This window comes from Limulus polyphemus, unplaced genomic scaffold (genome assembly GCF_000517525.1).
Source record: "Limulus polyphemus unplaced genomic scaffold, Limulus_polyphemus-2.1.2 Scaffold2378, whole genome shotgun sequence".
Classification (NCBI taxonomy): Eukaryota; Metazoa; Arthropoda; class Merostomata; order Xiphosura; family Limulidae; genus Limulus; species Limulus polyphemus.
Genome location: NW_013667988.1, coordinates 142,756 through 155,469, shown reverse-complemented (window position 1 = coordinate 155,469; position 12,714 = coordinate 142,756). Strand labels below are relative to the sequence as shown.

The following is a 12,714-nucleotide window of genomic DNA, read 5'->3' as shown; positions in this document are numbered from 1 at the left end:
AACTGGTTTAATCAAGAAAGGACTTGTATTGCTAAAGTTCCTCAGATACATAACAATACCTACAAGACTGAAAGGGCAAGCATATTGTCACTGGGTTTCGATCTTCCATCTCGTAGATTGCTAGTCGAATGCTCTGACTACCAGGCCATGCCTACAATATGAGATACAAAATTTACTAAAAAAAAAGGTCAAAATGTACGCCAAACACAAAAAAGAGGTATAAAAATAATTCTCGCGGGTATCACTAAAACTAAACACATAACACTAGTATCGCTGCTGTTGCAAAGTGTTCTATTGGTGAGCAGGTTATTCTGAATTATATGGTAAAAATAATGCCAAGTCCAGGCCACCTAAAGGTAATGAATTAAGCCACGTCTTCAATAAACTTTTTCTACAGCCGTATTACCTGAAAGCCTATATTCATAAATAAATGTTTCAACATAAACTCCGACACTAATGTAAGCCTAATTTGAAATATATAATTTCAACAGAAATTATAAACTGACGGTGCTGTTGTAAGCTATATTTTCAATGTTTTAATTTAGGTGTTAGCAATATAACTGCGGTATTGATGTTCTATTAACTCACTTATAAACATTTCAATGGAAGTTTCTCATTAATCGATCGATAACAAACACACTACTTAATTAACTCACTGAGAAGCTTAATTGACACAATAACTCTCACTACTGATACTGAAGTAAATCATTCATTAAGTCACTGTTTAACTAAGCATGGTACAAATATTATGCCCTTATTCCTACTGTTACGACAGCGGAAGTCACGTGACGGTGCTAGGGCATGCGTGAATGAGTTTCTCGAATTATCAGGGAACTCCTCGAATTTTCGCGAACCCTCTTCTTTGGTATATAAGCCTGGCAGAGAAACCAGCGATAGATAGACAATTAAAGAAACGAACAGTAGTTACGATAATATAATGTGTGTGTTTTGCACTTGCAGCGAAGTTATCGAGATTGTCAATCACTGTGATTTATAGCGTGTATTATTAAAGTAGTTAAGTTTAAAGTGACGAGAAACGTACTGATTGTGAAATTACTGTGTGTTAAAAGTTTGTATCGAGGAAGAATAAACTGATATAACAAAGACGGGACTTGTATCGTTGAAGTTCCTCGGAAAGAATTTATACCGGAAATGTGACAGAAAAGCTGGATGGCCAAAAGTGCAACTTTGTCATAGATTCTGCATCTCAGCAAACCCTTGTGAGTATCAAAGTGCTAGATCACAAAGGAGTACCAGAAGCCATACAGAAGCTCTGTGGTGTGACAGGATATTATACAAGGTTGTGAGGACCAGTGTGGGTAACTATTGAGCTCATGGGCATAAAGGACAGACACAAAGTATACTTGGTTGACATTGAAGACCCATGCATATTAGGGTTGGACTACTTACTACCGAGGAAATGTGTAGTTAAATTAGATAAAATGACGTTTGGGAACAACAAAGGCCAAATTCCGGTAAGTGTTAAAAGAGAGGTTGAACTAACCAGGTGCCATCAAGCTGAAGTCAAAGTGACCGAAGGAGTTGATGATGGTGAAGTTGAACCAAGTATAGATATTAAAGCAGAGCATGAGAAAGACCAAGATTTGAAGTAAATAATTGATTTTCCACGAGCAAGTGTTTTGCTCCCTGCTAGGGAGAAGGTGTCTAGCTTAAGCCCTGTGACAAAGAACTATTGTGCACAATGGAACCAGTTGAAGCTTGAAGATGGTATTCTTGTCTGAAGATGGGAAACTGCAGATGGAAAAGTGACGACCTGGCAAACAGTTATACCGAGAAAGTTACGGAAAGTTGTGCTGCGTCAATCCCATGATACTGTAACAGGAGGACATCTCGGAGTTAAGAAGACATTGAGTCACCTACGACAGAGATTTTACTGGATAGGTATGGGGCAAGATATGGAAGAATGGTGCAGGACCTGCAATACATGTTGTGCTAAAAAGGGACGCAAGCATAAGGGACGTGCTCCAATGCAGTTATATCAAGTTAGTGCAGCAATGAAAAGAATAGCCATTGACATTGCTGGTTCTTTGCCCCAATCTCGTGTTGGAAACAAGTACACTTGTGTGGTGATGGATTATTTCACCAAGTGGCCTGAGGCATATGCAATACTAAATCAGAAAGTTACAACTTTAGCTTCAGTGATTTCTTCTTCAGGTTTGGTATGTCTTCGGATCAAGGCCGTAACTTTGAATCAGCTGTGTTCCATAAATGCTGCAAGTTGTTTGGCATACGAAAGACCAAGACAACGCCACTTCACCCACAGTCTGGTGGGATGGTAGAAAAGTACAACTGGACACTGGGACAGGAATTGGCAATATTTTGTAATAGCTGCCAAGATGACTGGGATGTCTTACTCCCTCCACTGTTGATGGCCTATATAACAGCAGAGCATGAAGTCACTGAATACACTCCAGCAAAGCTGATGTTTGGTCGGGAACTTCGGTTGCCAGTGGACTTGATAACAGGATGTTCACCTTACGAACAGTTGCCTAAAAATGTGTCAGAGTTCGTGAAAGTGTTGTCGGAAAGAATGGATGATATTCATCATCAAGTGCATTCAAACTTGAAAACGTCTGCTTATTCCATGAAGCTATGTTACGATAAGAGATCTACTAAAGTCAGCTTTGTACCAGGAGACAAGGTGTGGTTTTATAGTCCCAGGAAGACCAAAGGGAAGTCTTCTAAGTTGTCTTCTTCATGGAAAGGCCCATATGACATAGTAAATCGTCTCTCAGACGTGACTTTCCGAATAAAATATGATCGGCGAGCTAAGCGAAAGGTGGTGCATGCCAAAAGGCTTTGGCATTATCACGGTCCAGGACATTTCAGTTGGAACGAAATGAACAATAGAACAAATGACATGTCACCTTAAAAAGCCACTGTTGAAGAAGAAACTCTACCCGGTTTTGAGAAGGAAAACAGTGAAGCTGTTAATGAAGTTACTACCACTAATGTGACTGCTACTGATAATGGGACATTTCCTGATGGAGCAGATGAACCTCACATGAAGCAGAAGCCAACGAGACGAGACCAGTACTAAAGAAGAAACGTCCTGTAAAATTAAGAGACTTTCTTGTATTTTAGTTTAGTATTTGTAAATTCTGTACATTTAATTAAGTTATTGTTAATTATCTATTGGTTTAATGTAAGTGGCTATTGTTCGGGACGAACAATACTAAGGAAGAGGCAGTGTTACGACAGCGGAAGTCATGTGACGCTGCTAGCGCATGCATGAATAAGTTTCTCGAATTATCAGGGAACTCATCGAATTTCGGCGAACCCTCTTCTTTAGTATATAAGCCTGGCAGAGAAGCCAGCGATAGATAGATAATTAAAGAAGCGAACAGTAGTTACGGTAATATAAAGTGTGTGTTTTGCGCTTGTAGCGAAGTTATCGAGATTGTCAATCGCTGTGATTTATAGCGTGTATTATTAAAGTAGTTAAGTTAAAAGTGACGAGAAACGCACTAATTGTGAAATTACTGTGTGTTAAAAGTTTGTATCGAGGAAGAATAAACTGGTTTAACCAAGAAAGGACTTGTATCACTGAAGTTCCTCGGAAAGAATTTATACCGGAAATTAACAAACAAGCAGATATGCAACACTACATAATGCACGAATTAAATTTTCAAATTTTACAGAGGTCTTAACTTTCAAGAATCTTTTGGATATTTACTGTGCTCTCTAGTAAATAAATATATAAATCAGATGTTGTTTGTTTGTTTTGTTTGTTTTTGAATTTCGCGCAAAGCTACACGAGGGCTATCTGCGCCAGCCGTCCCTAATTTAACAGTGTAAGACTAGAGGGAAGGCAGCTAGTCATCACCACCCACCGCCAACTCTCGGGCTACTCTTTTACCAACGAATAGTGGGATTAACCGTCACATTATAACGCCCCCACGGCTGAAAGGGCGAGCATGTTTGGTGTGATAGTGATTCGAACCCGCGACCCTCAGATTGCGAGTCGAGTGCCTTAACCACCTGGCCATGCCGGGCCAAAACTAGATATTAAAAAAAATTGAGCTTAGAGCAGTACCATTAGTCTCGGAATTTCTGTCGAAACGTTATTTGTGAAGTTAGGCATATAAGTGAATATAACCTGTACTCCAGCAACAACAATCCTCAGGCTCGAGCATATGCCCACTGTATAATTACCGCCAAAAAATGAAAACAAAAAGTAGAAGGGGTAGCGTAACTATCAAAATTTAATAAGAGTATGTTAACTACATATTCTTTTTTTTTGTAACGATTATTAGGCCTATTGATTTTCTAATATTTCGCCAGCTTTCGGCGTTTAAACCGTAACTTTCCAAATCTTTACTGTTTGATAAGTTTCTAACATTGTCACAAGATGTCACTGTGCCTCGTAAGTAACTTGAAATCTTCGTAATTAACACCACTTTACTAGTGTGGTAGTAGATTATAGAAGCTAAAGCAGTGGTAGGAGGGTAAGATATATCTGATCTTCTATAGTAGTGTAGAATACTATGATATTTTATTCAGTAATTTAAGAAAAATATCTTCTCAATTGAATAAGTGTGCTCGCGACAGTTGGCAAAGCGAAATATTTCAAGTGATGATAATATTTGTTGTTCGATAAATATTCGGCTGTGGTGCTGCACTCAGTACTATTAATATTATGCTATTAGTATTACTAGCATTAGTATTTTAATATTGCTAACAGTAATAGTATTATTGTTTTGTTTTTGGTACATGGTCTCATTTCGTGTAGCTATAAAAGTAATTATACACTGCTCCTGTACATATGGAAAGTTCCTTGTTTATTACACTCTTTCTGTACTTACAAAAGTTTCCATGCTTGTTACACTATACACTGCTCCTGTAGATATATAAGTTTCCTTGCTTGTTACACTATACACCGCTAGTGTACTTATGGAAGTTTCCTTGCTTGTTACACTATACACTGCTAGTGTACTTATGGAAGTTTCCTTCTTTGTTACTCAATGCACTGCTTCTGTAATTATGGAACTCTTGTTTGTTACACTGTTCCTGTAATTATGGAACTCTCCTTGCTTGTTACACTGTTTCTGAAATTATGGAAGTCTCCTTGTTTGTTACCATATACACTGCTCTGGTAATTAGGGAAGTTTCTTTGTTTATTACACTATACACTGCTTCAGTACTTACAAAAGTTTTCTTGCTTGTTATACTACACACTGCTCTGGTAATTAGGGAAGTTTCTTTGTTTATTACACTATACACTGCTTCAGTACTTACAAAAGTTTTCTTGCTTGTTATACTACACACTGCTCCTGTACTTATGGAAGTTTCCTTGTTTTTTACATTATACATTGCCAGTGTACTTGTGGAAGTTTCCTTGCTTGTTACACTATACACTGTTCCTGTAATTATGGAGTTTAAGTGTTTTAATCCTTGTTTTAGGTGCATTTTGATAATTCAATATTATTAATTCTCATTGTTTTCTGTAAGAAAAAAATTTTTTCTTAAGAAGGAGATAAAGTGTATTTGTGGAATTCTTCCTCAAAGAAGATATTACATCCAAATATGACGAGGTAGGTTTCTTTAAATTTAAACAATGATCGAAGATCGTGTTCATTTGTTTTTCTTTACATTTTCACAACGAAAGATGTTGGGGCTCTGTGCTCAAATTCTGGTTCAAAGCTTGTTTTCTTAGCTTAATGCCTCCCAGTGGCACAGCGGTATGTCTGCGGACTTACAATGCTAGAATCTGGATTTTGATACCCGTGGTGGGCAGAGCACAGATAGCCCATTGTGTAGTTTTGTGCTTAATTACAAATAAACAATCTTAGCTTAATGGTAAGAGATTCTAACAGTCTAAAGTGTAACTCCTCCCGGGAATGAAGAATGATGCAGAAGAAACTTGAGTCAGACACAACATCATATTTGTTTAGATGGACTGGTAATACTACTGGTGTTGTAGATTTTAGTGTTAGTGTTGTTTTAATTGACTGCACAATTTTCCAATAGTTGATCCAGCATATCCCTGGTTGCACCTCGGATGCATGAACTCGTATACTATTAGCAAGGTATTCAGTGGATGTTGTTTGTTTGAAAGTGTTTTAACCTAGACTTTATTTTAAAGACCCAATTTAACTGAACTTGTGGATATAGCTCATGAACTAGTGGCCATGTAGGGTATGATTAGAATAACAGTTTTCTTTGAAACATTTGACATAACAGATGAGGTATGTAGTTTTATGAAAATGTAAAGAAAATAATAGAATGTGAGCTTTGATCATTCTGTGCGAGATGAACTAAAGACAAAATTTAACCAAAAAGAAACATAAACACTTAGATACTTAATATTATTCTCACTAACTTAACTGTTTCTTGAAATTATTTTTCTTGGTTTGAAATATATTTTTTGTTCCACATACTATCTCAAGAAGGAGAGAAAGTGCATCTGTGGAGATTTTCCCTAAACAAAATATGGCATCTAAATATGCAGAGGTATGTTTCTAGGTTTCTTCAAATTTACACACCATATAACATAAATACTTGGATATTTAGTCTCAATGATTTTTAAAATTTTTTTCTTGTTCTAAAATATATTTTGTCGTTCTAAAGATAGTATTGTGTTTAAAATAATTTAATTTTTCAAATTTTTGAAAAAAAATGCATGTTTACCTATGTTTTAACTTCCATAATTTATCTTCTTATTTTTTTACTTTTGTATACATATTTTAAGTGATCAAACAAGAAAAATTACATAAAATGTCAATGGAAAATAAATAAGATTTATTCTCTTTTAAGTATATATTTGTGTTTAACTTTGGACTTCTAACTGTCTGTAGTTAAAAGTCCAAGGTTAAACACATGTATACATAAAGCAGGAGTCTAAGAGACAGATAACTAGACAATACATGTCATTCATAAGTAAAGCTCCATCTGTAGGATGTTTTAAGTATTAAACAAATTATATAAAATTTATATATCAGTTTGATTTTATGTTCATTGTCACAATAATTAAGTTTTTTAAAAAACAACCAAAAGTCAAAGTTATTTCCTTCATTTTTAATTTTAGGTTATTAATAAACTACGAACAACATTTAAGCATGGCATCACAAAGTCTCTAGAATACAGAAAACAACAGTTAAAAGCTTTGTATCGATTGTGTAAGGACAATGAAGAAGTTCTAGTAAGAGCAATGAAAGAAGATCTCAATAAGGTAAAAGCAAACAAATACAGTGTTTAGTTGTATAATAAAACACGTGCTGTACAAAAATAATATCCCACTGGTAATTTATTTTTTTTTGTATTTCCATGGTTTGGATTTCAATTAGAGACCTCTCAAATGCCAGGAGTGTTCTATCAGCTAAGTTAAAGGGTTAACATATTAGCAACTGTCTAGTAAGACAATTTTAAACTGTTCAAACTGCACCTTCTGCTTTTATGTTGCTGTTTGGTAAAAATTGTCTTGTTTTAGATTGCTATAAAAAAATTTGGTATGTCCTTCATCATTTAGTAGCTTTTTCTAAATGTTTCTGTATTACTAAGTATTCTGTTATTTCATAGTGGTTAATAGCTTTCTTTAAATGTTTCCATGTTACTAAACATTGTGTTATTTCATAGTGGTTAATAGCTTTCTCTAAATGTTTCCATGTTACTAAACATTGTGTTGTTTCTTAGTGGTTAATAGCTTTCTCTAATGTTTCCATGTTACTAAACATTGTGTTATTTCTTAGTGGTTAATAGCTTTCTCGAAATGTTTCTATGTTACCAAACATTGTGTTGTTTCATAGTGGTTAATAGCTTTCTCTAAATGTTTCTATGTTACTAAACATTGTGTTGTTTCATAGTGGTTAATAGCTTTCTCTAATGTTTCCATGTTACTAAACATTGTGTTATTTCTTAGTGGTTAATAGCTTTCTCTAAATGTTTCTATGTTACTAAACATTGTGTTGTTTCATAGTGGTTAATAGCTTTCTCTAAATGTTTCTATGTTACTAAACATTGTGTTGTTTCATAGTGGTTAATAGCTTTCTCTAAATGGTTCTATGTTACTAAACATTGTGTTGTTTCTTAGTGGTTGATAGCTTTTTATAGACGTGTATACTTTAGTGAGATGTAATAAAGTTATATTGTTTTTCTCATTATGATAATTTTTTCCACTGAGATATTCACAATTTTCTGGTTATATTATTAATTATATTTTGAAATAAAAATAATGAACACTTATTTCGCTGTAATTAAGTTTTTTATTTTTGTTGAGAAAAAGAGATTAAAATTGTTTAAAATATTTTTATCTAAACTATCAGATAAGAATTCTTAAGAAGGTAACTCATTCAATGGTTTTCTGATATTTTACTGTTAGAAATAATGTGGTAGAATTACTATGAGCTACAGTAAGTTATAGATGATAGAGTTCATTATAAAATACATCAATAACAGTTTGGACTGTAAAGCTGAATTACCAAGCATTTATTGATGTTTTCTATAACTTTAGCATTTATTGAAGTGGATTGTTTTTCATTACAGCATAGTCTTATACACATTTTTAATGTTACTTTTCTTTTTAGCCCAAATTTGAATCTGTGGTTTGTGAAATTGAGTTCATACGAAATGACATTAGAGGTATGCTAATAAATTTGGAGAAATGGGCAAGTCCAGAATATGTGAGTAACTAGATTTTGTAATATACAGTGATGGGTAAAGTACTGAAAATATTTACTTGACTAACAGTACTGTTACTTTAGAAAATATTCACTCAAGTAAAAAGTAAAACTACCTTCGTGAATTTAAGTTGAATGTATGCTATTTTTAATAATGCTATCATTACTTATTTTTATCAATACTTTTGATTTTATTGCTACTTAAGTACTGTATATATTTGGTACTTTTTACTTTGTAAAAGGCACCATCAAATATATACTTAACAAACTTTAATTTAGTTTTATTAAATCAATCAGTATTACTGTCTATGGTACAGCTCCTCACACACTCCAGTTATTATTTAGCTTCAGCAGCAGCTGATTGTTAAAGTTCCTACTAGACAGATTAGCTCATCTCCGTGTGAACAAGAGCCGTGCAGAACTAAACAATTGCTCATATGCTGTAACTTCACCAAATTTCCCACTACTGTTTTCAGTGAAAATAAGTCTTCCAAATAAGGCCATGAGTGATTATCTGTGTCAGACATGATGGTCACCATGGGACAAAGTTATCACAGTCAACACTAGATGTAAAATGGTTGCATTTTGTTCCTGTTCAGCAGCACAGGAAACACCACTGCTTGTGATTGTCTTATATGAAAGAGTAGGCATGCTCTATCACCATGGCAATCAGTCTGATCTTTCTCCAATTTTTTCAAATGTAACAAAAGTCTTATAAAAGAAATGTATTGGAGTAAAAGTAGATAATTTCTTCTTGATTTTACTTAAGTAAAAAGTAAAATATTTTTTAGAGTACTTAAGTAATAGAAAATCCCAGAACGGTTACTTAAGTAGTGTGATGAAGTAACCATACTTCATTACTCAGGTAATATAGTATCAGTTCTCTCTAGATGATGCTTAGCCTAACGACACTGGTTCTTAATGAAATTAAGCTGTTTGTTACTGCTTTCAAATACAAGTGTCTGATTAAACCACTCCTATGAATAAAGATAAATTTTGCAGCACAATAGCAACAGCAAATAATGAAGGCCTAAAAAGAATGAATAAAATCAAAAATGGAATTAAACTAGTAATACTTGCATAACAATGAAGTATCAAAACCACCCTAATGTGACTGGCACATACGTACACATCAGCATTTTATTATAATTTTATAATAGGCATATTTCTTCAATTTAACAGATCGCCTTATTGCTTCTTCATTTGGAACTTTTATCTTTACTAGGAAAAGTGCTTATATTTATTCTATGTACGAATTAATCCATCTAAGGAGATTTGCTTATATTGGTTCTATGTATGAATTAATCCATCTAAGGAGATTTGCTTATATTGGTTCTATGTACAAATTAATCCATCTAAGGAGATGGGCTTATATTGGTTCTATGGACAAATTAATCCAGCTAAGGAGATGGGCTTGTATTGGTTGTTTGTACAAATTAATCCAGCTAAGGAGATGGGCTTGTATTGGTTGTTTGTACAAATTAATCCAGCTAAGGAGATGGGCTTATATTGGTTCTATGTACGAATTAATCCAGCTAAGGAGATGGGCTTATATTGGTTCTATGTATGAATTAATCCAGCTAAGGAGATGGACTTATATTGGTTCTATGTATGAATTAATCAGGCTAAGGAGATATGCATTAAATATTTAAACAATTAAGTGTAAAGTTATAAATATAATGCAAGTGCTTAACCATTAACAATTATTATTATTTTTTTTTATAAAGAACTTGTTATTTTTATTTTGAAGAAATGAAGGTTTAAAGACAAAATATTGTGCAAATAAAAAAAAACAACAAACTTTGAAAGGTTTTCTGGAGTCCACAGTCATTTCATTTATTCATGATTATGTGCATTATACTCTAGGCAGCATTACACAAGTCAAAAATTTAAACATTTTGATTTTGTTTAGACTTCGAAGCATGTTGTTCTGATGTTTGACTCCACATTTATCCACCGGGAACCGTTTGGATTGGTTTTAATCATAGGAGCATGGAATTATCCACTGCAGTTAACTCTCAGCCCTCTGGTTGGAGCCATTGCTGCTGGAAATGTTGCAGTTATAAAACCTTCAGAATTATCCCCAGCAACAGCAAGAGTTTTGGAAGATCTCTTACCTCTCTACCTTGATCAGGTAGACAGTTTTATTACTGTGTGTTCAAGGGGTGGGGAACAGTGTTTATTATAATATCTTTCAACCAGTAAGTTGCTAATGTAATTTCACTTAGTTAACCATTAGTTAAAAAAAAAAGGTAGATTCTGTGAATGAAAGTGAATTATAGAGGGAATCTTATTCAATATATCTCTGGAAATATTGTCATAAGTTGTGGTATGAAAGATGTAGCTTTATTGACACAAAAACCTTAATACGGTGATTACAGTTATTTTTATAATCTTAGAAATGGATAGTTTATACTGCAGTTATATTTGACAATTATCAAGATATTACAATATGTTTTGAATGATTCCTATTCAGTTACTTTGTACGGTAGGTAAACTGAAAACAGATAGTTAAATTCATAGACTGATTATGTTTCTGGTTGAATCATGTGTAATGATTAATTCTTGTGTGAAGGTTAATGCTTCATTTAGTTGCTATTTATAGTTAGCTCTGCAGGTTGAATCATGTGTGAAGGTTAATGCTTCATTTAGTTGCTATTTATAGTTAGCTCTGCAGGTTGAATCATGTGTGAAGGTTAATGCTTCATTTAGTTGCTATTTATAGTTAGCTCTGCAGGTTGAATCATGTGTGTGAAGGTTAATGCTTCATTTAGTTGCTCTATTTATAGTTAGCTCTGCAGGTTGAATCATGTGTGAAGGTTAATGCTTCATTTAGTTGCTATTTATAGTTAGCTCTGCAGGTTGAATCATGTGTGAAGGTTAATGCTTCATATTTCATTCAGTTGCTACTTATAGTTAACTCCACATGTTTCATGCTAGTGAAATGGTAACCATTTAAAAACTGTATATCTTAGAAAAGTTTTTGATGTTGCATATACAATAAATATTAAGTTACAAAGAAAATAAAATTTACTAGTTTAGTGCTGTAATGCTAGTTATTTTATACAGAACAGCTATGCTCTAATTAATGGTGGGGTACCAGAAACAACTGAACTTTTGAAAGAACAGTATGACTACATTTTTTACACTGGCTGTCCATCTGTAGGAAAGATTATCAGGAATGCTGCCAATAAACACCTTACACCTATAACTTTAGAACTGGGTGGAAAAAGGTATAGAGCTAATTTCTCTAAGTAAAACTTTTTTTTTTAAGTATTTATGTTCAAGCTTGCTAGAAGCTGATTTATTAAGGTTAACTTTTGGATACATTCTGTAAATTATGATTTCTATGTATGAGTAGATGTTCTGTAATAAAACATTCAGAGAATAGATGAGAAAAATTACAGGGAATAATTAAAATCTATAATTCTTGTGATAAAATATCAATTCATAACATGCTAATAACTTGGCTTAAAGCATTAAAGTTAAAATGAACTTGTTGCTTAACCCAATTGACCACATATTTGTGAAATTATACGTGGTAATGTTTACTATAATTCTGATTTTACTACATGTCTTCTTGACATTTGGCAAGATTTTAGTAAACATTACAATTATTTTGTACATAAGAAATCAGAATCTTGAATAAAGTAATTCTACTAAAAAGTTCATTTAATGTTATGGTTTCAGTATACTTTGAGCCCTATCTCGCATGTGAAAAGCAACTTATAATTTTTACATTTTAGTTACTTGTGTTATAAAAACATATACATAAAAGAACAAGAAATTCAGCACCTGCTTTAGCCTTAAGGTCTTTTGATCTTGGGTGCTATGCTTTTGTAATCCATTTTCTTTTTATTCTCCACAATGTTGGTTGCTCAAAAAATTCATGTAAATTTCAAATATGCATTTTAAAGCACAAAGATATATCATTCATTAGAAAGAATAGAATATCCAGAAAGTACTGTAATTTATCTGGCTTTCCAACTAAGAAATAAATAAGTTTTAAAAATTTCATTACTGATAAAAAAAAAACTTTACTCAACACACCTACCTAAAGTTTTTAGACTAAACTGAC

The 12,714-nt window shown here is 33.4% G+C and overlaps 1 protein-coding gene across 5 annotated transcripts in view; it reads left to right on the top strand.

Annotated features, from left to right (window-relative positions):
* The first annotated feature begins 4,391 nt into the window (after positions 1–4,391).
* The window catches only part of LOC106466772 (aldehyde dehydrogenase, dimeric NADP-preferring-like), a 28,913-nt gene continuing 20,590 nt past the window's right edge, over positions 4,392–12,714 (top strand). The window contains exons 1-7 of one of the 5 annotated variants that reach the window (XM_022394861.1): positions 4,487–4,493; positions 5,492–5,555; positions 6,411–6,474; positions 7,049–7,192; positions 8,544–8,639; positions 10,549–10,770; positions 11,706–11,869. In XM_022394861.1, the coding sequence (XP_022250569.1) occupies positions 5,548–5,555; positions 6,411–6,474; positions 7,049–7,192; positions 8,544–8,639; positions 10,549–10,770; positions 11,706–11,869 (698 nt within the window). In that variant the 5' untranslated portion in view covers positions 4,487–4,493; positions 5,492–5,547. The other 4 variants (XM_013927070.2, XM_013927071.2, XM_022394863.1 and 1 more) reach the window with 4 other exon arrangements.